Source organism: Tasmannia lanceolata, unplaced genomic scaffold, assembly GCF_043159265.1.
Source record: "Tasmannia lanceolata isolate RefF3 unplaced genomic scaffold, GAP_Taslan_0.1 ptg000013l, whole genome shotgun sequence".
NCBI lineage: Eukaryota > Viridiplantae > Streptophyta > Magnoliopsida > Canellales > Winteraceae > Tasmannia > Tasmannia lanceolata.
Genome location: NW_027518690.1, coordinates 45,827,783 through 45,851,305, shown reverse-complemented (window position 1 = coordinate 45,851,305; position 23,523 = coordinate 45,827,783). Strand labels below are relative to the sequence as shown.

Below are 23,523 nucleotides of genomic sequence, written 5' to 3'. Positions count from 1 at the left end.
CTTAACCCCAAAACAGAAAAATCCTTGCAGTTCGCAAATGAAGAAATAAATTATGAGAAATAAACCCTAGAAGCATGCATATCTGTTCTTTACAAAGGAAGCAGGGATTTTAGGGTTTTGGTGATGGCGATTAGAGAATGTGAATAGAAAGCCTAATCCCTATGGAATTTTCTCTACTGCCGCCGGAGAATCGCATAAAACGAAGAGCATATTGAGTGGACATGCTACCGGAGAGAACCAAATCGCCGTAGACGAGTTGCAGAGAAGCAACTTGCATTTTTGGGTCTTTTCTGTTCAAGGAGAAAAAGTAAATTGAGGGGCATTTTTGTCCTTTAAATTCATTTCTTTTATAAAATAGCATTTAATAGAGTTCTTTCAAAAATCAAAAGGCCGCATTTTCCTGTAAGTTTTTCAAATCTGCAGCATGTAACAGTGAATAACCCATTCATTAATTTCTCTGACTCTGAGGATGATATGCTTTCCAGATATGTCTGTGGGATTCCTTCTTTTCGCTTTGATACTGGCACTCCCCTGCTCGTAATCAAGGTGCTGCCATTGATACTTGATCCACCGACAGTGGACTTTATAAGATCAAACATACGACACCCATCATATGGTTACAAATAACCCATTGCTATAACTCCGTTGGATGTAAAATGGGGGTAAAAACATACGATACTTTGGAGATGATACCTTATTAATTAGCTCTGTTTTGTTTGAATAAATTTCATAAGGTGGTTGTTTGGAAAATTGAACAGAAGTGTGTGTAAAGAGGGTTTTTGCTTCTGGTTTGGTCTATCCATCCCTTCTTCCAAAACCAACATTAGTTAGAAATAATTAAACTTAAACTCCTTTCTCTATATCTTGCATTAAAATTACAACTAATAACAGTGCTAGAGCAAACCAAGCTCAAATCAAAGAAGCCCATCCTAATGAGGGGTTTGTATGAAAGTTGCAAACCGCAAACCCAGTTGCAGAATTCTGCAGGTATAATGCACAACTGCAACTTGCATTTTTAAAGAGGTTTAAACTCTAAAGACATCAATTTTATTCTGAGAATTAATCAGACATTATCAACCCAGTTGGGAAAGAGGTAAAAAAGTGCCATTCAAAAAATGAAAAACAGAGGTAAAGAAGTGGGAAAAAAGTAAGTCCAGAATCTCAATACCAACAGTCACAAGATGAACTAAAAAGCATGCTCTCATTTTCCTTAAATACTATGAAGCTATTATTTAATGTACAGGGAAAGCCATAAGGTCTTCATATAATTAAGAGTTGAACCGGAAAAAAAATACAATCAAGGATGTTTTACTGCCTATCAAAATAGGGGAAACAAAACATCCTAAACCCAAAATAACACCAGGCCGTTCCGTGATAAAAGCCCGGAATCAGGCTCTGTGCAAGTATCTATCAGTCCCTCGAGCTAAAAACCTCTTCCTTCTCGACGACTGTACAGACCACTCCAAAGGGCTGCTGGAAAACCCCTTATAAAACAGACATGTAAAGAAGACAAGCAAAGGAAAACATACTACAAAATGACCCCCTTATAAAAAGCCCCTGTGCTTCTGTTAGACATGTACGCCATTACCATTGGAGTATAAGCCGCCATTGAGCGATCCATTGGCAGGCTTCTTTGCACTTCCATTTTGGCAGGCCTTTGAGGGTTTTCCATTGCTTGAGTAATTCTTCATTGTCTCCTTGCTAACATGGCTACAAGGTTGCATAACAGATTCCAACTGACCGCAGGATGCTGCTATAAGACCTGTTTGGTAGCCACTATCAAGGTCATTTTTGAGGAACAAAATAAGTTGATGAGAGCATGATTGTAAATATTGATAAAATTTTATGGTTAAGGATCTACTTAAGCAATTCTTCTGGGAACATTTGGAAGAAAGTCCCAAAATTACAATTCTAATCATTTCTTTCACAAACTTCCCATCAATATTGACCTAAAGTGGTGGACAAAGCAAGACCCACTGAAGGTTGCCTTCATATATCTTGTGTTTAGTTTTTCCTCTTTTCTAAGTCATCTACCTTCCCCATTGCTGTTTTTCCTTTCTGTTCTATTAATAAAGTTCTGTTTTAACTCAACAGATTATCTGACAGGATCACAGGATCACTGAAAGTCTGAGTGCTTGGCACATATATGTATCACCATTTATATCTATGCCCCATGCTATACAAAAGCAATCAAGAGTATAGCTCATGGCATACCCATGAACCACAGACCAATTGACATTAACAGATCAGTGAATTTAGTCTTTCCTCGCTAAACAGAATTAAGCAATAACATAAGTTAATCGTCAGTATTCACATCCTCTAAAAGCACAGACATCTAAAAATGGTCTTAATGTAGATAAAAATGCTTGATCCAAAGTACAAGTAAAATGCTCTAAAGAAGAGATCAGGGTTATATTTAGAATTATAATTTAGATGAAACATTCGTAAAGTAAAGAAAGATGAGCAATCTTCCATCACTTATTCCTGAAAGAGATTCCCGATGAGTAAAGACAATACCTAAGAAAAGTGCAGAAGGCTTTCCAGGTCTTGACTTGAATTCAGGATGAAATTGAACGCCAATAAAGTAAGGATGACTATGTAGTTCAAGTATCTGCAGAATCAAAATACTAAATAAAATAAGAAATTAAGAACCACCACCACAAAATGAATCATCACAAATTTGATAAGTGCAATGGAAAATTTTAACTACAGAAGATACATACCTCCATGCGCCTGCCAGTTTCATCTTTGCCAACAAATGAAAGACCAGCCTTTTCAAGTTCAGTGATCATATCAGGATTGACCTACACAAATGGAAAGTAACTTTCAAACACTATGAGAACCAAACAATGAATTACCTTGACATAAACAAAACATATAAGGGTAACATATCTAGCATGCAAAATCTAAATGAAAATCAGATTAAAAGGGGAGAGATAGATGTATCTAGACACAAACCTCGTATCTATGTCGATGCCGCTCATCTATATAGCTGGCGTTTCCATATCTAACAAAGAGAAGAAAAAACAGTGAGGTTACATATACTAGTTAAATAATAGAAAGAGTTGACTAAGGGATATGCTAGTCCTCACAATTTTGCAGATTTACAGTTAGGACTCGGGAAATACGTCCTTCTTGATCCAAGACGCATAGTGGCCCCCATATGAGTTTTTGAACCCTGCATATGTGATTTCTATGGTTACGTGGAGGACTAGAGATTCACAGGTACAGCCAAACGAAAGAAACTTTCTATAAGGAGAACTGTAAAATCCAAATCCACCTCTGGCATAAAAATAACACAAGGATTTTTAGTCTCTGGCTCAAACTCTGTACTGTTTGCATCTCGCAGGCCAAGAATGGAGCGTGCATACTCAATGACAGCAATTTGCATCCCCAGACAAATGCCGAGATATGGTATGTTGTTTTTCCGGGCATATTTTGCTGCGAGAATTTTCCCTTGAACTCCTCGGTCTCCAAAACCCCCTGGAACTAGAACACCATTTGCACCCTGAACTGACGAAATGTTAAGAGCCTAGAAGAAAGCCTATTAATTGTACAAAAACAAACTGTCGAATGTTTAAATTTGTGTACATTTGGACACAGCAACAGCAAAATTGGAAATTTAACCCCTACAAACTGGCTCACTTTTCAAATATTCAAGAAATAAATAAATAAAAGTGGCTCACCTTCAAGAGATTCCATGCAGCTTTATAAACATCAGGTGTCTGCAAATAGAACAGAATTGTCAAATTGTTAACTCGAGACAAGATCAACATGAATTATGAGGCACGAAGTGAAGATCAATAAACCTCTTTTGCAGTTGTATCTTCAAGGTTAGTAGCCGGGACCCATTCCACTATAAGTTTCCTGCGGCAAGCAACAGAAGCATGCAAAAGAGCCTGCAAATAGGTAGGTTTTATCAGTGGGAAGGAGTCTAAATTGGAGTTTGAAGCATCCCATAATCTTAAGATGATACTGTATACAGACACGATATTTATAGTAACATGCACACTGGTAAAAGACCAGCAAGTCAAAGTAAGGATTTAATATGACTTGTTATAAATGAAAAATAGGAGCACACAAAAAAGTTAACAAGTAAAATGATTTGCTTTGCGTGGGGTCCATCATATCAATGGAAAATTAGCAGGAAAACTTCTAGCATAGTTCTCAATTCTGTTCAATATTGGAAGATTGAACAGTGCTTAGGGTGGTAATAGAGAAGAAATTAGAATCTCTCTCTCTCTCTCTCTCTCTCTCTCTCTCTCTCTCTCTCTCTCTCTCTCGGGTTGGGTTAAATTGAATTTTGATAGACACAGCAAAGGGAATCCGGGACGAGTTCGCATTGAAAGAGCATTTAAAAGGATAGCAAAAAAAACAGGGTACTTAAAAAAGAATTCTATAGAGGCACAGTTTGATGTTATGCAATACTTCTGGGGATGGTTGCCTAGGTAACTGGTATGCCTGATGGTGCATTTATGGGTTCACAATACATAGTTGCTTGCTACAACTGTAATGAATAAATTTTGCTGCTCTTAGTCAATTTTGCCTTGGAGCCATTTAAAATTTGCTTTTGCAACAAAATACACATTTACATGTAAGTGAAAGAAAAGACTAAAAGAGCTACTGTGAATAGGTACTTAAAAATTACAGTACCACTAACAAGGCATGCACAGTATGCGTCTAGATAGTTTAGAGAACTAATTAAAAGCTCCCAAAGTCAATCATCGAATACCCTAAGTCGACATAGTTTTATCTACGTTGATTCTCATCCGAGTCTGAGTTTGGCACTACTGAATCAATCAAAAACCCCTTTGACTTGCCAGAGTCTACTCAGTTTTACCTTGTCTGAGTTCTCGTCTGAGTCCAAGTTTTTAAACACTGGTTTAGAGTAATAAGGACTGATAAATGTGTTCACCTTCAGCACAGAGAGGTAAGAATCTGAAAGGCCAGTATATTTCCCGACCATGGCAATTCTGACCTGTTAATCACATCACATTTCAGAATTATTAGCAACCACCACATGAAAATTAAAGTCCCTGAAACTATAAACATGGAAAATGTTGCGAGCTACCGGTTCATGCAACATGTCACAAAGTTGTGCCCTAGTAGTCCACTCCTCCAATGATGGCCTCTTAGCAACACTGCCATTTAATGAAATATAAAAAAATCAACAAGGCTGGAGAACTAATTACAAGAAAAACTAGGTTAAACAATTATAAAGTAATTCAACCCAAGAAAAAAAAGTGATATTGTAGATGAAATGTGGTCAATATACAAACCCGGGAAGGTTCAGCTCTTTCAAAATTGCTTCATGTGCTTTTTGATCCTATGAAAACAAAGCAGCACATTCTTATTATAAAGGAGACAGCAACTTTTGAATATAAACCCGAGTGACATTTCTTCTGACAAGGAAAAATTGGTGATTAACTACTCCATATTTATTTCCACCTTCCTTATGAAAAATCTGTAAAATATGACCTACTCTTAATAGCAAAGGAATGTGCCAAATGTTTGAAACGTCATGAAGAGTGACGATATTTGCAGCCTGACAAAGAATGGTTTCGAACTGGTTAGCATTTCATGAATCCTGTAAAAAATTACTTTAAGGAAACATATGGAGTAAGCATCAACATCCAGATTACAGTACCGGGACATGGCAAAATTGTGAAAGTTTTTCTTTCACGTTCTCCTCCAGTGGCTGTTCAAGACATGGAGTAAATTGTTAGATTGCCACTTTTCACTATATATATATATATATATATATATATATATATATATATATATATATATATATATAGAGAGAGAGAGAGAGAGAGAGAGAGAGAGAGAATAGAGTTCCTGAGGGTGCCCTCATATAAGCTTATATGAGGTGGCTCTCACAAAACATAAGGGGCCCACATTGTTAGGATGATCCGAAGCATTCATTTGAAACGTCCCATCATAGATAGGTTGTGTACAAAAATTCAGCTCCATTGGATCATCCTAACCCCTCCAAAAGTGGGGGCAAAAATGGGCAGATTTGTGGACAAAACGTGTCTATCCATTTTTGCCCCCACTTTTGGAGGGGTTAGGATGATCCAATGGAGCTGATTTTTTTTACACACCCTATCTATGATGGGGCCTTTCAAATGAAAGCTTCGGATTATCCTAACAATGGGGGCCCGTTATGTTTTGTGAGAGCCACCTCATATAAGCTATATGAGGGCACCCTCAGGAACTCTATTCTCACATATATATATATATATATATATATATATATATATATATATATATATATATAGAGAGAGAGAGAGAGAGAGAGAGAGAGAGAGAGAGAGAGAGAGAGAGAGAGAGAGAGAGAGACCATAGCACTACGGCAGGCTAAGATGTTTGGTGTCAATCCTAGTCCCCTTAATCCACGAACACTATGCTGAGTTGGCTTTGTTTTCTGAAAGTGGAAAACACGATGACAAAACCTATTAAACCTGATTACTGTGCTTATAAGGCAAGTAGTTGCACACAAAAGACCCAAATGCTTAAGCTTGCCACCAGCTACAGGGGACATACCCACAAACATTAAGATTTTCCCAAATTACACAGAAACGTAAACAAGTTTTTATTATCTACCTGCTCACCAACAACATTTAAAACAGGCACAAGACTGACATGAATCAGGCAGAAATTGCCAGTGCCTGAAAGAAAACATCACGGAGAAGATTAGAACTTTGTGGGATATAAATGCATGGGGACCTCTAAAACCATTTGGGTTGAACAAAATCGCATACACAAACTCCTTACCTACATGATAAGAAAACTGGCCCAAAGCTTCAATAAAGGGCATCGATTCAATATCCCCTGCATCAACAGTGTCGTTATTTTATATGACCATTAAACAACAGCCCATGTACTGCATGCTTATACAACAATGGGAAGCATCTAACACGGATGTGATGTATACAAATTGATAAAGACACCACTAAAATTTTGTCATTACCTATAGTCCCACCCAATTCTATGACACAAACATCAGCTGGGCCTTCTTTTCCATCCACAGGTATCATCGCTACACGCTCAATCCACTCTTGAATTGCATCTGTAATGTGGGGGACAACCTAAAAATGGCCAACCACATACAAGTTCAGTGTCATGTCTAAGCACGATAAGCCATGATGTGAAAGATCATAACAGAGTGATGATGATAGCAAAAACCTGAACAGTTTTCCCGAGATAATCTCCCCTTCTCTCCTTGTCAATAACAGACTGTATCATTCATCACATACAGCAAGAAAAATATTAGTAACTTCTGAAAATGTAAGAACACGGAGGACTGGGCAGACATAAAGTTGTAAACACAAGCACGCCATTTCATTCTACTGATGAATACTTCACAATAATGGCTCAGGGAATGAGTATCATAAGATTTTCAAATCCCATTGTGTTGTACCTGGTAAATCTTCCCAGTGGTGATATTGTTGTCACGAGTCAACTTAATATCTAGAAATCGCTCATAATTTCCAAGATCCAAATCAACCTTCAAAACACAAACAGAAGTCAATGTTTGGAACTGACAGTAATTTCCTAAAACCATTTAACCAGGAAAGGGAGAAAGCGAGTAGAACAACAAATCAAGTATGGTTTACTTTCATAGTTTCATTGTCTATTTAGATTTGATATGAAAGAAAAATTTGTGAGTATCAACAGAACTGCAACATGTTCAACTCATAGGATACTTGTTGCAAGGAATACAACCATCACCATCATACCAAACAACAGAATAAAAAGACCCAATTGAAAAAAAGAAAAAGCGGCAACATGGATTGACATGGAACCTTCAAAAAGAGCTCCTCCATTTGAGATCATAACCTTAGAAAAGCTTAAGTACCATTCAAACACTTGGCAGACCCCGATTATTAGACATACATAATAGACCTACACTATCTACCACAATAACCCTCATGATGATGAATTTGGGAGCAGAGACATCCTTGTTAACTTAACAAAGATAAACAGTACCAAAAATCTTCATTCACATCTTGTTCCAAAATCTTATGCAAAATCCAAGAAAAACACAAACCCTATAAAGACCCAAGCACTCAAATATCATGAATCAAAGTGAATAACAATGACCACATAAATACCACTCCAAAAGAGCATTACCTCGCCCCCGTCATCTAAGACGAACACCTCCCCATGCTCAAAAGGGGACATTGTTCCAGCATCAGTGTTCAGATATGGATCTGCGCACGTAAATTACACAGAATAAGCAGATAAATCTCAGTTGATGAAAAGAAAAGGAGTCAGAAACAGCTAATTAATCACCCAAACAAAACAAAACCAACAACAAGATATATATATAAAAATAAAAATAAAAAAAAACTAATTAACTAAACAAAACTCGAATCTCTACATTAGCCCATAACTTCAAACAAAAACAAGAAAAAAAAATCCAAAAAAAAAGAAAGAAAAACAAAAACAAGAACAAGAACAAGAACAAAAACAAAAAGGCCCTAAAACCCTTAAGTTGATAATTTTAGGGTTTAGAGCTCAAAAGCCATAAAACCCTCTCTCTTATCAAATAAAACAACAAAAAACAAAAAACAAACATAGAAATCCAAATCCCGTCTCTTCTTTCAATCAAAAAAATAAAATAAAATCAACAAGTAGAAGAAGAAACAAACCTATCTTAATGGAAGTAACACGAAGACCACAAGCTTTCAAAATGACTCCGATACTGCTTGCCGTCACCCCTTTCCCTAACCCACTCACAACACCTCCAGTCACCAAAATATACTTCATTGTTCTTCCGATTAAAACCCCAACAAATAACCTATTTCCACCCAAATCCAAAACAACAAAAACCAAAAACAAATAACGTCAATGACAAGCTCACAAATAAGAACCCAAGAAAAAAAAAAACAAAAAACAAAAAACAGAATGCATCTCCATTTCTTAAAAACTCATTAAACCTTGGATTTGGAGTTAGATTTGGATTTGGATTTGGATTAAGCTAAAACGGAAGAAGGAGAGAGAGATGAGGGATTTCTCTATGTGGGGCTTTGGAAAATGCAAAGAGCGTGTTGGGAAGGGGAGTGAGAATAAGGAGAGGGTTTGGGAAATATAAATACCCCACAAAAGCCCGCCCTTTGTCTTTGTTTTTATTTAGAGGGAAGATTTTTTCAGTTACTGGGTTTTCTTTTCTCACTTTGCTTTCTTTTATTTTTGGCCTTTGCACCGTCTCTCTCTCTCTCTCTCTCTCTCTGTCTCTCTCTTTCTATGCAAGTGTCCTAATTAGTCACATTATAATTTAATACGTTATCCCTTACTTAGGTTACTTAGACCTTTCTCTTTTGGCTCTATGTATCTTCATTTTTTATTTCTATATAGCCTCGGCTTTGGCTTTGGCTTGGCTTGTGAATTTAAGTCATTGAACACCTTCCTAGTGTTTTTTTTTTTTTTTTTTTGGGTAAAATAACTGACTTAGAGAAATTTTAGAAATAATTTTCCTTTCCAAACTTTTGCAGAAAATTCATGTCCTGTTTGGATTGCAAGAAGAATAGTTATATGATTATGGTTAATTAAGAGGGATATCATTACAAGTGGAAGGTTCCTTTAAATAAAATTTGAATGGGGTTGGTTCAAGTTATCTTTTCCAGAAAATTCTTGCAATCCAAGCAGAGCCTAGATCAACTAGGTTGTGATTATAGTGGTTCTCTACCTTCCTCTTGTGGGAGGGATTATTGGGATCACCCCATGTCCATTTCTTGATATGCAGGCCCCATTGTTTTCATAATGGTGGGTCCTATTGGGGCTGTTTTCCATGGAGATAGCATGCTCGGGTTTATTTTATCCTAGGATAGGCTTGCTATCCTCCGTTTGTTTTGAGAAGAGCCTTAATGGGAAGTGTAAAACAAAAGTAAGTTCATCCAATTAATCAATTTTGAGCCCAAAACTGATTATTGGACTCAGATAATTTTGAGTCCAATAATCAATTTTGGAATCAAAATCTCTTCTAAAAAATCAAAACTAACATGGCCTTAGAAATCCTATACAACATTTGATATTTGAATATAAGTCTATTGAGAATAACATCCTCCATATAGCCATTCAAAAAAAAAAAAAAAATCCTCCATAAAACTGTCAAAATCCAAAAAGAAATTCCTCTCTTCATTCTGTTTCATTTTTCTTATTTTAATCGTCTTATCTTCTAGAGAGAGAGAGAGAGAGAGTAAGAGAGGCGGAGGTGGTTATCGGAGCTAACTCCACTTGTGTATATTAGAAAAATATCCCTATAATTATGTAAAAAAATTTTAGGTCATGTTGGGCAATCACAGGTTTTTTTTTCCATGAAATATTAGTTTATCGAGTGTTAGGGAGTGTGGGAGATGAAGAGACTTGAGATCGATCACATAACTGTGGAGAGGGTAATAACTAATAAGTTGTTATGAAGCAAGAGAAAATTAATTATATTTTGATTAGAGTTTTTCTTTGGGAAATGATATTCTCACCCCCTACAGTACGCATTCGCACCCCTGATAACGTAGGTGAAAATATCATCGCTCTTTTCTTTTCCTTGTTTTAAAGCCATTTCTCACCCACTCCTCACTCATGCCCTCTCTACTCTTTCCTCTCACACTCCCTATCCCTCTCTCACCACTTGATAAACATTAATTTTTTAGGTACCCTACCAATACACCAAAAGCTCTTTACCTGATTGAACGCACTAGGCAAGGCCTTTAAACCTGTCCCGTACTAGGTGTCCCACCCAGTCCCATACCTAGGCAGGCCCCACTCAGGACCCTAAAATAATAATTTCTTGGAAAATATTTCATGGCAGCCAACACATGGCCTAAAGGGGATTTTGTGATCCTAATTATATGCCTGACAAATCCGAATTTTGTAAGTATGACCAAAACTAATGAAGCAAAATAGATGAACGGTGCAGATCATGCTCATGTCATGTGAGTCAGTGAGTGGCCCAAATCCCAATCTACCAGTCTCATAGGAACTCTCCCACACTTCTCCCTTCACATGTTATCACTGCTCTCTCTCTCTCTCTCTCTCTCTCTCTCTCTCTGCACATGCAAATGTCGTTACCGAAATTCACGTGGTAGGGTTTGCAGGGAAGGAGAAAATTAGCTTCTCTCACACTAACAGTGCAACATGAGAGAGAGAGAGAGAGAGAGATCTTGTTGAAAAAGATGACGAGTGCATGGATTTTTATTCTCCCCAACAAATATCAGAGATTTCTTAGCACAGTCCTCCACCGATAGGCCAAAATCTCCTTCCCAAAAATGGACAAAAAGGCCTTTCACTCAGTCACTTCCAAGTAGATGCAATATTTCATTGCCTTAGTGCCTTACTAAGTTAGGAGGGCCTTTTGGAATGAATTAATATTTACAATCCCTTATTTTGATACATACGTCCCCCCCTGCTCTTGTCATTAGACTCTTTGAGATTTGCTCTTTCAATTTACAGCCTGCAGTAGTAACAAATGACAAATTTAAAATAAGAGGAAGTCTAAACTTAAGGGAGCCCTTGCAAAAAAGAGGTGAAAGGGCTCCCCCATTGGGTGATGTAGTGATGTGCAGCCAATAGGAAAGCCCTTTCACCTCTTTTTTACAAGGGCTCCCTTCAGTCTAGAATTCATCTTAAAATAAAGAGAGCCCATTTATCTACCAAAATATGGAGTGTAACTATCACCACCAACTCCCTAGATTGAGGGTATTTTAGTAATTTGGTGCAATTTACCACAATTAGGGGTGCAACTAGGGTCGATTTTTAGGGAATTTAAGTTGAGCTTTTACCATAAAATAAGGTCAGGTTTGGATTCATTCCAATTCACTTTTTACCAAAAGTTCAACTAAACCCAACCCAATTACACCCCCACGCCCACAAATTTTAAGAGAACGACTACCCAAAAAGTCACTTTTATGATCAACTGATCAACATGAGACGGCCCATATGTGTGAAGCAACCAGTTATTCCAAAAGCTTAAGATGTTGGAGAAGGCGTTATTTAATCTTTAATACTTTTAACACTCCCCCTCACACAGGCGCGGAGCCAGGAATTTACAGTTAGGGGGGCGGATTAATTTACACTTGTCTGTATTGGTCATTGGGGGGCCATGGCCACTAAACTAGCTAGGCATGCATGTATAGCCATGCTGGAATTTTGCAAGTCATGGGGGGGGGGGGGGGGGGGGGGGGGCATGGCTCCCCTCAAGCTATATGTGCCTCCGCCCCTGCCCTCACATGTGGCCCCTTTTTCTTTGGGTTGGCCTACACGTGGCCCTACTTTTGGGTTTGGCCATTGCATGTCGATTTTGCTATCAAGGAGGTTTAAACCTAGGCATTTGCTCTCATAACATGTGAAACAACCAGTTACTCCAAAAGCTTAAGCTGTTGGAGAAAGGTGTTATCATTCTTTTATACTTCAAGAATATGTTCTCGTCTCATCTCAACAATACATCCAATGAATAACTTAAGGGGAGTGATAAATCGACTCCCATATATCTTAAAGCGACCCCTTTTAACGTAAAAAGAGCGTGCGAGTTGTACACTTGTATGGTTTTTAACGGCAGATGGCAACTTTATTCAATGCCCTAACATTTTGTTGAAGAAAATTAATGCCTAAATCGAACGTAATTCGTTATCTCCTTAAAAAAGATTTTGCCCCTTATAAATCTGCAAAAGGTAATCAGCAAATATGCCTCCAAAGATAATTTAGGCCCAGAAATTAATCTGTTTCAGTTACAAATTGCAGTTTTGTAATTCAAGCAAAACTACAGAAGTAATAGAAAAGAGAGAACGAATATGAAGCAGTTCTTTAAATTGAATCATAGCCCACATATTTATAACCAACCAATAGATACTTTCTATAGACATGTCTTTTTTAAACATCATCAATGAATAGACATGTCTATTGTCTTTTTTATTCGAATCAATGCATCTTTACAGAACATATGTGTCTGTTAACTTCCTACAGACATGTCTTTTCCGAAAGATCATCAATGAATAGACATGTCTATTAGAATCAATGCATTATTTCAGAACAAATGTATCTATTCATTTGAATAGATGCACCATGTCATAACAGATGTGCATGTTCATTCAAATAGATGCACAATTTCAAAACAAATGTGATTGTTGGTATAAAATCATGACTATTCACCAAATATTGCAATGCTTAGGTATAGAATCATGACTGTTCACTAAAGATTGTAACTTTTTAGAAATATTGCTATAGGGATTTTGAGAAATCCTAACATATTTTACATTAAAAAAGATTCATTTAGCAAGAATTTAGAACCCTAAACGAGATTTGATGGATCGAAGGCCTAAAATCATCCGATCAAAGTATTATCATTCAGTTTAGGTGAATGAATTTGATCATATAAATAAGACAGAAGTGGGACCCAATAAATTTCTTTTAGGAAGGAAGGAAGGAAGGAGCATAAAGGTGACTTTCTTTTTAGCATTTTCCTTTTAACAAATGGGTGGTCCACCAAATTAACAATTCATGTGATCCACGGTTCTCAGTGATGGAAATGACGAGAATCACATGTTGAGGATCCCCATGAAATACACCATGTGGGTCCAATCACTTTTCCTCAATGCGTGTGAGCTATTATGAGGAGCATGAGAATTGGTATTCCACTTTCCAAACATTCCCAACAAACCAACGTAAAAGCCACCAAACTACCACGAGAAATACAAACCAAGCCCCGGAAGAAGGGAGGAAGAACAAAAGTCCTTCGCCGGGGGCAGTTTCGTCATTCCAGTTACTTCCGACTCTAGAAGACTAGAAGAGCCAATTATCTAAAATCTCTTTGAAGGAAAGCATATTCTACGATGTTTTTCTCGGATGTACGACGCGCTTTCGGAAAGCAAAATTGAAAGTTTATCCCACGGAAAAAAGTATTATTATTGAATATTCCAAAAGGGAGCTACAACTTGAAAAATCCTTACATATGAAGAAAAGCATATATTCCAAATCTCCAATAGACATTTTTGTGTGTGTGTGTGTGTGAATGAGGGAAAAACTGGAAAAAGCCCCTTCAAAAAGATAGAAAATAAAAAAGTGAGGAAAAGCTCAGTTTCCGCTTAGGAAGCTCATCTACACGCACCCCTTCTTTTGATTGCCGCACCCCTTCTTTACTTCTTTCTTGAACCTATACCCATGAACCTATACCCCTTCTTTACTTCTTTCATGAACCTATACCCAATTTTATAGAAGAAATGCATGCTTTTTTGTTTCCTTTTCACCACCTATACCCATTATACATTATGGAAAATGATCTTAGGACGCGGGCAAGGGTGACATCTCTCTCTCTCTCTCTAAATAAACACACACACATTCTAAATAGGAGTAAGGATGAAAGCCAATGAAAGAGGTGTATCTATCAAAATAAGGGGTTGTAAATGCCAATAAATCCAACTCGGTCTTAGGCGTTGGTGGACTTATCTTGCTCCCGTCACCGATGTGACTGATTTGAGATGAATCAGACCTACCCACATGCCTGCCCGGGCACTAAAAAAGGATAAGAGAATCTGAGGTCATTGGATAATCTGTAAAGAAATAGAAAGTTTGTTCCTTGGCAAGTGATATATTCGCCCCTTTCCTTCCTCTAATGTATTTATGACTAATCTTTTACAGTAAAAGGGGTGCGCGAAGATATTTTGTTGTTGTATATCACGAGGATAAAGAGGGCCTTATTCGCATATTATCTTACATTGACTTTTAAGCTAAAGTAAGGTCATTGTGTTGTGGAGATGAGAAAAGGTTTGTGCCTTCTCCTTCCAAGAAGGAAGTTGAATTTCGAAACTTGTAATTGGAGGAGAGTGGAAACATTTCCTTTTGTATGTTGTGTTTTTAAAACTCCAAAGCAGACTTGCTTTTTGGAAATTATTGGGTGTTTGGAAAGTGGTGGTGAAATTTCAAGGTTTGTGGTCGTTATCATATTTTAATCGAGATGGATTCTGTAGTAATAGATTGTGGGTTCTACTTGACCTATCCATCCTCAAAAAAGTCATAGTATGTTGGCCCATCTCATGTCACATCCAATCAAAGATTGGACGGTGATAAAGATCAAGATTTTGATTCTGTACTGATGGAAGTGGGCCCTACTTCATGTGTGCATATGCTAAAAAAAATTTCTAGGGAATCCTGGGTCTAGTAGGATTGCAAATTTCCTTGAAATTAGGTATAATTTTTTTTTTAATTTTATTTTGGGGGAAAAGGGAAACAAAAAAGGGCTGACCAATCGTTAGAAGCCTTATTTTCCATGAAAAAAATTCGAAGATAAATTTTTCCTACACATATAGAAGTGATTGGAAGACTCATTTTTTAAACATTTTTCCTAAGAGTTTGGCAATTGTGACATGTATATGTTGTTGAGACATAAGTACGAGCACGTATTATGTAAAAATACAATGGGGCAGACCTTGCCCGGGGATCCAGACCATTCATTTGTTGGGCTCCATAAATATAAATAGACCGTGCCCCAAAAATTATCTCCATAGGATGATCATAATCCTTCTATCTGTAGAGGCCATCTATAATGTGCCTTGCTTTACAATCAGAGTGTTAGGGAACATCCCATGGGGACAGTTTTTTTTTGTTTTGGGCACGACCTTTTTATGTTAGGCCCAACAAATGAATGGTTTAAATCTTGGGAAATGATATATTCACCCCCATTTCTTCCCAGGGCCACTCCCTCATTCTGTAAAAAGAATAAAAGAGTAGTCATAAATACACAGACGGTGGTGATATTATTTTTAAAAGTACCACCTGGGGACCCAATACATATTTATTAAACTATATACGTTGGGGCATTAGGTACATATGTTTAAATGTTTAATGATCGGAAACGTTTGTGTTGTGGGCCACCACTACTACCCCTAGGCAACATAAATTCAATGCTGAATGGGGATCTTCAAATATCAACCTTTATTCACATTTTTTGGTGAACTAGGGCTAGATCATCCAATGATAGTGGGGCCACGGTGATCAACAAGATCAACGGACCTAATCCCTTGCCACAACCGTAGACGTGGCAGTTCTAAACAGTTTTTTCTCGTTGGCCATTTGGTAGATACGACAAAATAACATGCATGGTTTGACTATACACGTTGGACTTCACGTGTTTTTCTCTTCTCGTGCCGGCCAAACTGGTAACTGGTCTGAGGTATATCGATATTCGCGAAAAAAAAAAATCAAAATCTTAATTCGTACCGTGGGCCCGCGAGTAAAAGAGTGCCGCGAGTAGCCGTAGCATTCTGTCATTTCACGTATGCTCTCTTTCACGCTCAGCAGCCAACGTGTTTTTTTTTTTTTTTCAGGAAAGGAAAGAAAGAAAATGATCGGGGGAATGATATCAGCACAACCATTTTTTAATAATTGCACATAACCAGCTTGTCTTTTCTATTTTAATTGCCTTTTGAGAGCTTTTTGGGAACTGTAATAACCTTTTAACAACTCTTTAAATACTAAAAGACGAAATGCCTTAGTGAAAATATCAAAACATAGTTGTGCGGATATCATTTCCCATGACCAAACAGTCTCACTTTACGACTAGCTATTCAAGTCAAGCTTGTGGGCTATTAAAGGGATATGTGAGGTGAGACATTACCAAATTGTAAAGCAGATAAAGGAGGCCTTCAATGGTGGAAAGTGGAATGGCTTTTTTACAGTCTTTGTAAAAATAATTTGGACCGTCCATCTTATAGTCTCCATCTAGGAGATGTCACATGGGACAAACCGACAGACCACAGTCATCCAATAAGAGGATTGGAATGTGGGACAGCTGTGAGCTTTAGTTTTAACTTTCAATTGAGTGTTTCTTAGTCCAATAACCAATTTTGGATAAGAGGATTAGAATGTGTGACCGCTGTGAGCTTTAGTTTTAACATTCAATTGAGTGTTTCTTAGTCCAATAACCAATTTTGGATAAGAAGATTGGAATGTGGGACCGCTGTGAGCTTTAGTTTTAACTTTCAATTCAGTGTTTCTTAGTCCAATAATCAATTTTGGACTCACAATTGGCTATCATAATCTTAAATGCACAGGGCCTTACAGTCCCCCCAGCACACACACACACACACATAAACGGATAAAATCCCCCCTCTAACGGTTTCTGTGAGAATGTTTCACTGCTTGAGGGTAAATTCACCCCTTTTAACGTTTTTCTTTGCCTTTAAAACATAACGAATAACATTAAAGGGGGGATTTTATCCGGCAGGTGGGGTATTATTTTCGTTAAAATAAACATATTACAAAAATCAAAGAACTGGCTTTTCTCGGCCGAACCCAAAACAGGACTTGATGGATCAAGGATGATGAGATCTGAGTTCAAAATCCCTTGATAATAATAAAAAAAATCTACATGTAATGGCAACCCAAAAACGAGGGGCCAGACCGTAAGGGGGAGTGTTAAAGTATAAAAGATTAAATAATGCCATCTCTAACTGGTTAAGCTTTTAGAGTAATTGGTAATTTCACAAAGAGCATTTTCCATCTTTTAATGATATTTATTTATTGATTGATCACTTCCGTGGAGTATAAGTGACGTCTAAGAAACTTAAAGGGCAATTTGGTGAACCTAAATTAACAAATCTATTAAAATTTTACTAATTTCAGTCAATAATAAATGAAAAAAAGAGTAATTCACCTATTAGTAGCTAACCCAGAAGCCAAACTAGAGTATCCAAGCCAAGCTAAGCCGAGATTAATTAGGAGAATCTGAGAATGGATTATTCATAACCCCTTTTTAAAATTACTTAATCCTAATTTCCCAGTCAAACCACTTAATTAGACCAACCACCTTAACCAAAAAAGAATTACATCACACGACAAAAACATAGAAAAAAAGCACAATTACTTTCGTCCCTATTTTTTATGTCTTTTCTATTCCCGGCCAGTTGACTGAGACTCCGAGTAAGAGGACCACGTGGAGCTTTCTAACACCATCCACGCCGCAGACCCCCGTACCTTCGATTTAATCGCCATCGTCGATGAGGATTATGAGGAAAGTGGCTTTCCGGCAAAATATTTTAGAATTTCCACGTCAGCTATACGAGACACGCAACTAAGTTCACGTAAGCAGTCCTGGGAAGCCACGCCATCACGGCTTCGGTAGTAGTGGAACGGTGGGGCCCAAGTTTTTTTTGGTGTGGGCCCACCTGTTTTCTTGGTGTGGGCCCAGAGTTTTTTTTTCTTACACGTTGTCCAAGAAAACGCCATGAATTCGCGGCGCGACTACGGCAAAGAGAGGGAGTGACGTGGCAGATTAGAGTTTTTGTCGTGTAGTAACCGCAAGGACCGAGGGAGGGAGACTCGGGGAGTTATCGTCCGTTTTAACCGTTGCCACGTTAGTTACACGTGGTTAACCTTATCACGATACAAAAAATGTGGGCCCCACTAACGGTTGACAGTTTTGTTGTACGGCGGGACCCTATCAGTCTCGCCTGCTGCCGACCGAGCTCCCCCCGAGGAGGAGGTCAGCACGTGGCCCTTGATTTTTTTATTATTTTTGAAACGATGCTAGCGTCCATTGCAGAAGGAATTTCTGATATGTCTCACGTCAGACCAGCCACCTCGTGAATGGAGACAACAGCTATTGTCTCCATTCATGAGATGACTGGTCTGACATGTGACAGCCAGCCTCGAAATTCCTTTCGAGATGGACCCTAGTAAATCCCACTATTGTCTCTTTTTCACATGGGACAGCCCCACTAGTGTAAAAGAGTTATACATGGTTTTCAACGGTGTCCGTAAAAACCGAGTTTTCGGTTAGTAGCTCACGAAATGTCAGTATTATCCCAAAATTTAGGTAATTTTGGCAAAAGAAATAAAAAAAATTAGCAATTTATCCAAAAAAAATTGCTGAAATTTCCAAAATTTGTTGACCGAAATCTTGGGTTTTAGTCGGAATTTAAATTTGCACCCCCTGTAGGATAATTTGCACCCCTTTAAAGGATGGTGTGTGGCAAACCTTTACGCTTTTTAAAGTTTCAAATGGTGCGAATTATCCTACAAGGGGTGCGAATTTATCATTGCGCTTTTTCTGTGTGCAGACGTACTGTTGATTTTAGACAAAGGTTTTAAATTTCAATTCGGACGTAATTTTGGTCCCATCCGAAACCGAAATTTTAGCTGAAAACCCGAAATTCGGTAACCGGCGCTCGAAATTTATTTTTTTGGGCAGACATTTCAGTTGAAATTCTGTAAAGGAATAAAAATATATATTTTATCTTAAATTTCGCTGAAATTTCTACCGAAATTTGGTACGTTTCGGGAATTTCAATTTCGGTGTTGACCGAAATCTGAAATTTCGGACCTTGCTTTAGACATCCAACTTTTGATATTTCCACCCCCAGTATTTTTTGTCAAGAAAGATAAAGGCTAGGTTTCACCAGATTCTAACCGCTACAGAAAGAGGGCATGTGAAAATCAATAATCAATATCTAAGTTGATGATTTTATTCTTTTAAAAGGGAGAAATACTTTAATTATGGTCTGTGGATGTGATTTTCTTAATTAATTTATTTCAACCATTTGGCGAGATGGGCTCTCTCTTTAACTCCCTTAATTGGAGGCAGATGGAATTAATTTATTTGGATAGGTTGAAAATCATCATTACATTTTTCATAATGTGTTATTTTTTCTTTATTTCGGTATGGGAAATGTCATGCAGATTGCATGTTCTCTTGAGAATACGGGCATTAGTTAAATTATCAGGGTAAGGTAACACAAGGCACCCACATATGATTACCAGGATTGTTGGTGGACCATAAAAATATGATGATCAAGCAATCTTAGCCATCCATGCAAAACTTATAAATTAAAGTAAAAAAATTAATGAACCAGTTTTTATAGTTTGACGCAGTAAAGATTAAACCGTAGTTACCGGAAACTTCATAGTTGGATGGGAAGCTCGCTTCATAAGCTAAGTTCTTCCCACTTCCCAAATTTAGAGGAAGCACTCAGATGCTTCATACGCATTTCCTCTTAATTAAGTGTATATTCCCTATTTAGTTGATTATTTCTTCCTAAAGGAATTAATATTTTCTTTTTTTATGCAGATCTTTTTTCAAAAACTTAACATTAAAATTTTTTGGCCTTGTGGCAAGCTGCGTGCCGACTGCCAACACTAACAACCGTTATCATGCTCAGGTCGCGTGATTATTTATTATATTATAAATAATCACCTAATATTATATTATTTAATAACATATTATAAAATTTCAGGTTTCATGAAATCTGATACATAAAAAATTTTTGGTTTATATTATTCTTTGGAAGGAATAACATGAAGGATCTGTTTCACGTTCATCTGCTTTTTCTCACCACCTTCTTCGATTTGTCAATGGCGGTGAAAATGCATTTTTCTAGAATTCAAAAACCCATATCAACACGCAAGAATCTATATACCACAACATAAATAAATTAATTTTTTTACCTTCAGTCGTGGAGTGATAAGTGCAGTCATTGACACTTAGAACCGACCTGGAATTGCCATCGTTGGTTAGCCATCATACTCGTACGAGAGATCTACTGTATAGATAAGACTATTTTCCTTCAATGAGATCTAAAAATGAATAATCTTTCTAACTTTTTTTTTTTTTGAAATAGAATCTTTCTAACTTTTTAAAATTCTCTTTTGACCACTAACAGAATATGTTAAGGCAATGTTTGGCAACAATGGTTTTTTTTTTTCCATGGAGTATTAGTTAATCAAGTAGGTGAGAGAGGTCTAGGGTGGGTGGGGAATGAAAAAAAAATTGAGACCCATGATTTAGGAGAGGGTAAGAAGTGGGGGGAAAATAAATTGTATTTTTCTTCTATATTCAAGTTCTGTGAAGTGATAAGTGCAGAGTCAGTGACACGTCGAACCGACTTGGAACTGCCATTTTTAGTTAGCTATCATACTCGTACGAGAGGTCTACTGTGCAGATAGATCATTTCATTCAATGTGAGATCTCAACAACTAGTCTTTCCCACTTTCCAAACTTTTCTTTTGACCACTATGAGAAGATGTTATATGGATTCTATGGTAAAACCCAAGTTTGTTGTCTTAAACCCGGTTCAAACTCGTATAGTAGAGATGAAAATGATATATAAAACCCTAGTTTGTTCTCTTAAACCCAGTTGAAACTCTTTCTAATCCTTAATTTTCAATGGCTTATAGGAATAAATTCTTTATAAGTAGCAGCTGTGTTTGATCTAGTAAGTTGCATTTTTATTAATCAGGGCTTAATCTCATTTTATTAGTTCTGTACTATTATAATTACTACTGTTATGATGTAAAAATGGTTTCCAAAACAAAATGCATCCAACTTCTTATGAATCAATAGGACACACCCTCCTCCCAATTCTTTATTTCTAAGCTTCTTAATATCATCTGGTCTAACAACTCATTAGGACCTGTTCGTTTTGGATTTTGAGACTTGATTTTGAATTCGACACTCATTATATATTGGATTCTAAATTAAACACATTTTGTCGTCCAATAATCAGTTTTAATTTGGAGAGAAAATCAATTCTCAAAATCCAAAACGAACATGGCCTTAGTAGCTGACTTTAACAGCCAATGAAAGAAGATAAAAGAGTAAAAAGAGGAGGTGTGCATCTAACAAAACGTGGGGTGGGGGTGTAAACATAATCTCCATGCACTGTGTTAGTTTTGTTTCATTGTTGATATCGCAATGCAGTTGGAATTGCATGTGGGTCTTTCTTGTTGTGAAGTTGACCTGCTAACTACTATACCTACCTAATCCTCATAACACATGATGGTTTCATGCTTTATGTGGGCAGAACATGTGGAAACCCTTCCTTACCTTTCTTTTCCTCATTAAACAAGAGACCACATGCCCTTGTTCTTCCCCCAAAACCATGCACAAACCCTAGTAAGATCTTCTCTCTTTATACACACCTTACAAAATCTTATCTCTTTACACAAATCTTTCCTCTTTCTAGTCAGTATGCTCTATTTCTCCATTTTCTTCTCTTTATACGTAAGTAACATTTTCGTGATTGGGTAAGCAAAGGCTGTGGTTTTGTTGGGGGGAAAGAGTGGAAAGTCAGATGGGAGGTTGTGTTTTTCACCTATCTTTGTTCCTTGTAGATAAGATTGAGTTATTGAGATTGAAATCTTAGAAAAAAGGAAAGGTGGGGTAGCAGATTCCGATTTGATGTGATGTGGGTTTCTTCTGTTTTGAGCAAGTGTTGCATGTGAAGTCATTTCTCTTGCGTGATCTAATGGGGCCCACCCCGACAACATTCTTGCCCCTGTCTACGTGTACCATTTGTGGTCATGACTCATGAGAGAGAGAGAGAGAGAGAGAGAGAGAGAGAAATTTAATGACGGAGATTGCCCAGGATATAGGGCATCAGAGAGACCAAAGGTTCAAAAAACATAGGGCCCACAAGAGAAGTTATGTCGAGTCCCCTCTCCAAACCAAACAATGTGACAGTTAAAACATGATTCCATAATTAGATATGGTCATTTGTTATACTTACTTTGAAACAACCGGATTAATCCAAAAGGTTAAGCTGTTGGAGATGGCCTCATTTTTTAGTGCTGGCCTACATGTGGATTTTTAATATCAACGGGTTTTGAACTCAGAACCTTTGCATACCATGTAAAACAACCAATTACTCCAAAAGCATAAGCCATTGGAGATGGTGTTTATACATTTAACACTTACAGCCATATGAAGGTCCTCTTTGGGTACCTCTAAAAATTACTAGCACATATAATTTAGCTCCATGTTTTTATAATGGGACGACTCACCTTGTTTTACCCTTCTCTGACTGGCTGCTGAGAGCCTTCTTGTGAATTGCATTAGCCTTTTACAGCAGGTTGCATGTAAACCAAGTTGAGTTAATCCCATTATCAGAACATGGTCGAGGCGATATCAGCTCCGACCATAAAATTCTTATATGCAAATGCTTTTGAAGTTTAACTGTGATTATTTGTAAATATTGTTTACACTAGTTCTATAAACATATAGTTAATGGCTTCCAAAGAGACCTTAACGTCCCATTTGCAGATAAGATTATATTAAAACAATATTATTTTACAAAAATCGCAATTTGGTGGGATCCAAAGAGGTCCTGAGAGGCCTCGAGGTACAATTTTGCGAATCAGAGAGCCAGGTCATGTTTAAGCCTATTCCTGGCTTATTTATGAGTCTAAGATGGGTTTTGAAAGCTAAACTCAATCTCAATCCATTCTAGCCTTACCAAGAAGCGAATCAGGGGTGGTCTATACCTTTTGTGGAGACATTACCAAAATATGAACTATTTCTATATGAAGATAAGCATGCATTTTTCTATGATCATATAAAAAATTATAATGATATAATAACTATAGACCTAGAACAAGTGTAATAATACTAGGTTTTGAAGTTGGATGTGCTATATAAGAAATGAAAGGAGATATGCAAGGTTCAAGACCAAAATGGAGAGACAGAGATAAGAGAAATGATGGTGGAGGAAATGGGTTAGAACATGGTACAGATGAGAATAGTACCAGCTTTTATTG

At 37.3% G+C, this 23,523-nt stretch overlaps 1 protein-coding gene across 1 annotated transcript; it reads right to left on the bottom strand.

Annotated features, from left to right (window-relative positions):
• Positions 1-1,182: 1,182 nt before the first annotated feature.
• On the bottom strand, positions 1,183-9,124 carry LOC143890282 (uncharacterized). The gene is made up of 22 exons (XM_077394913.1): positions 8,946-9,124; positions 8,658-8,806; positions 8,137-8,216; positions 7,424-7,510; positions 7,189-7,239; positions 6,974-7,091; positions 6,778-6,834; positions 6,607-6,671; positions 6,344-6,427; positions 5,648-5,698; positions 5,483-5,545; positions 5,280-5,326; positions 5,072-5,141; positions 4,916-4,978; positions 3,810-3,899; positions 3,687-3,725; positions 3,281-3,508; positions 3,093-3,178; positions 2,959-3,007; positions 2,724-2,804; positions 2,518-2,611; positions 1,183-1,762 (listed from the first exon to the last, which is right to left on the bottom strand). The coding sequence occupies exons 2-22, from the start codon at positions 8,773-8,775 to the stop codon at positions 1,569-1,571; spliced, it is 1,815 nt and encodes a 604-aa protein (XP_077251028.1). The 5' UTR covers positions 8,776-8,806; positions 8,946-9,124; the 3' UTR covers positions 1,183-1,568.
• Positions 9,125-23,523: the final 14,399 nt, after the last annotated feature.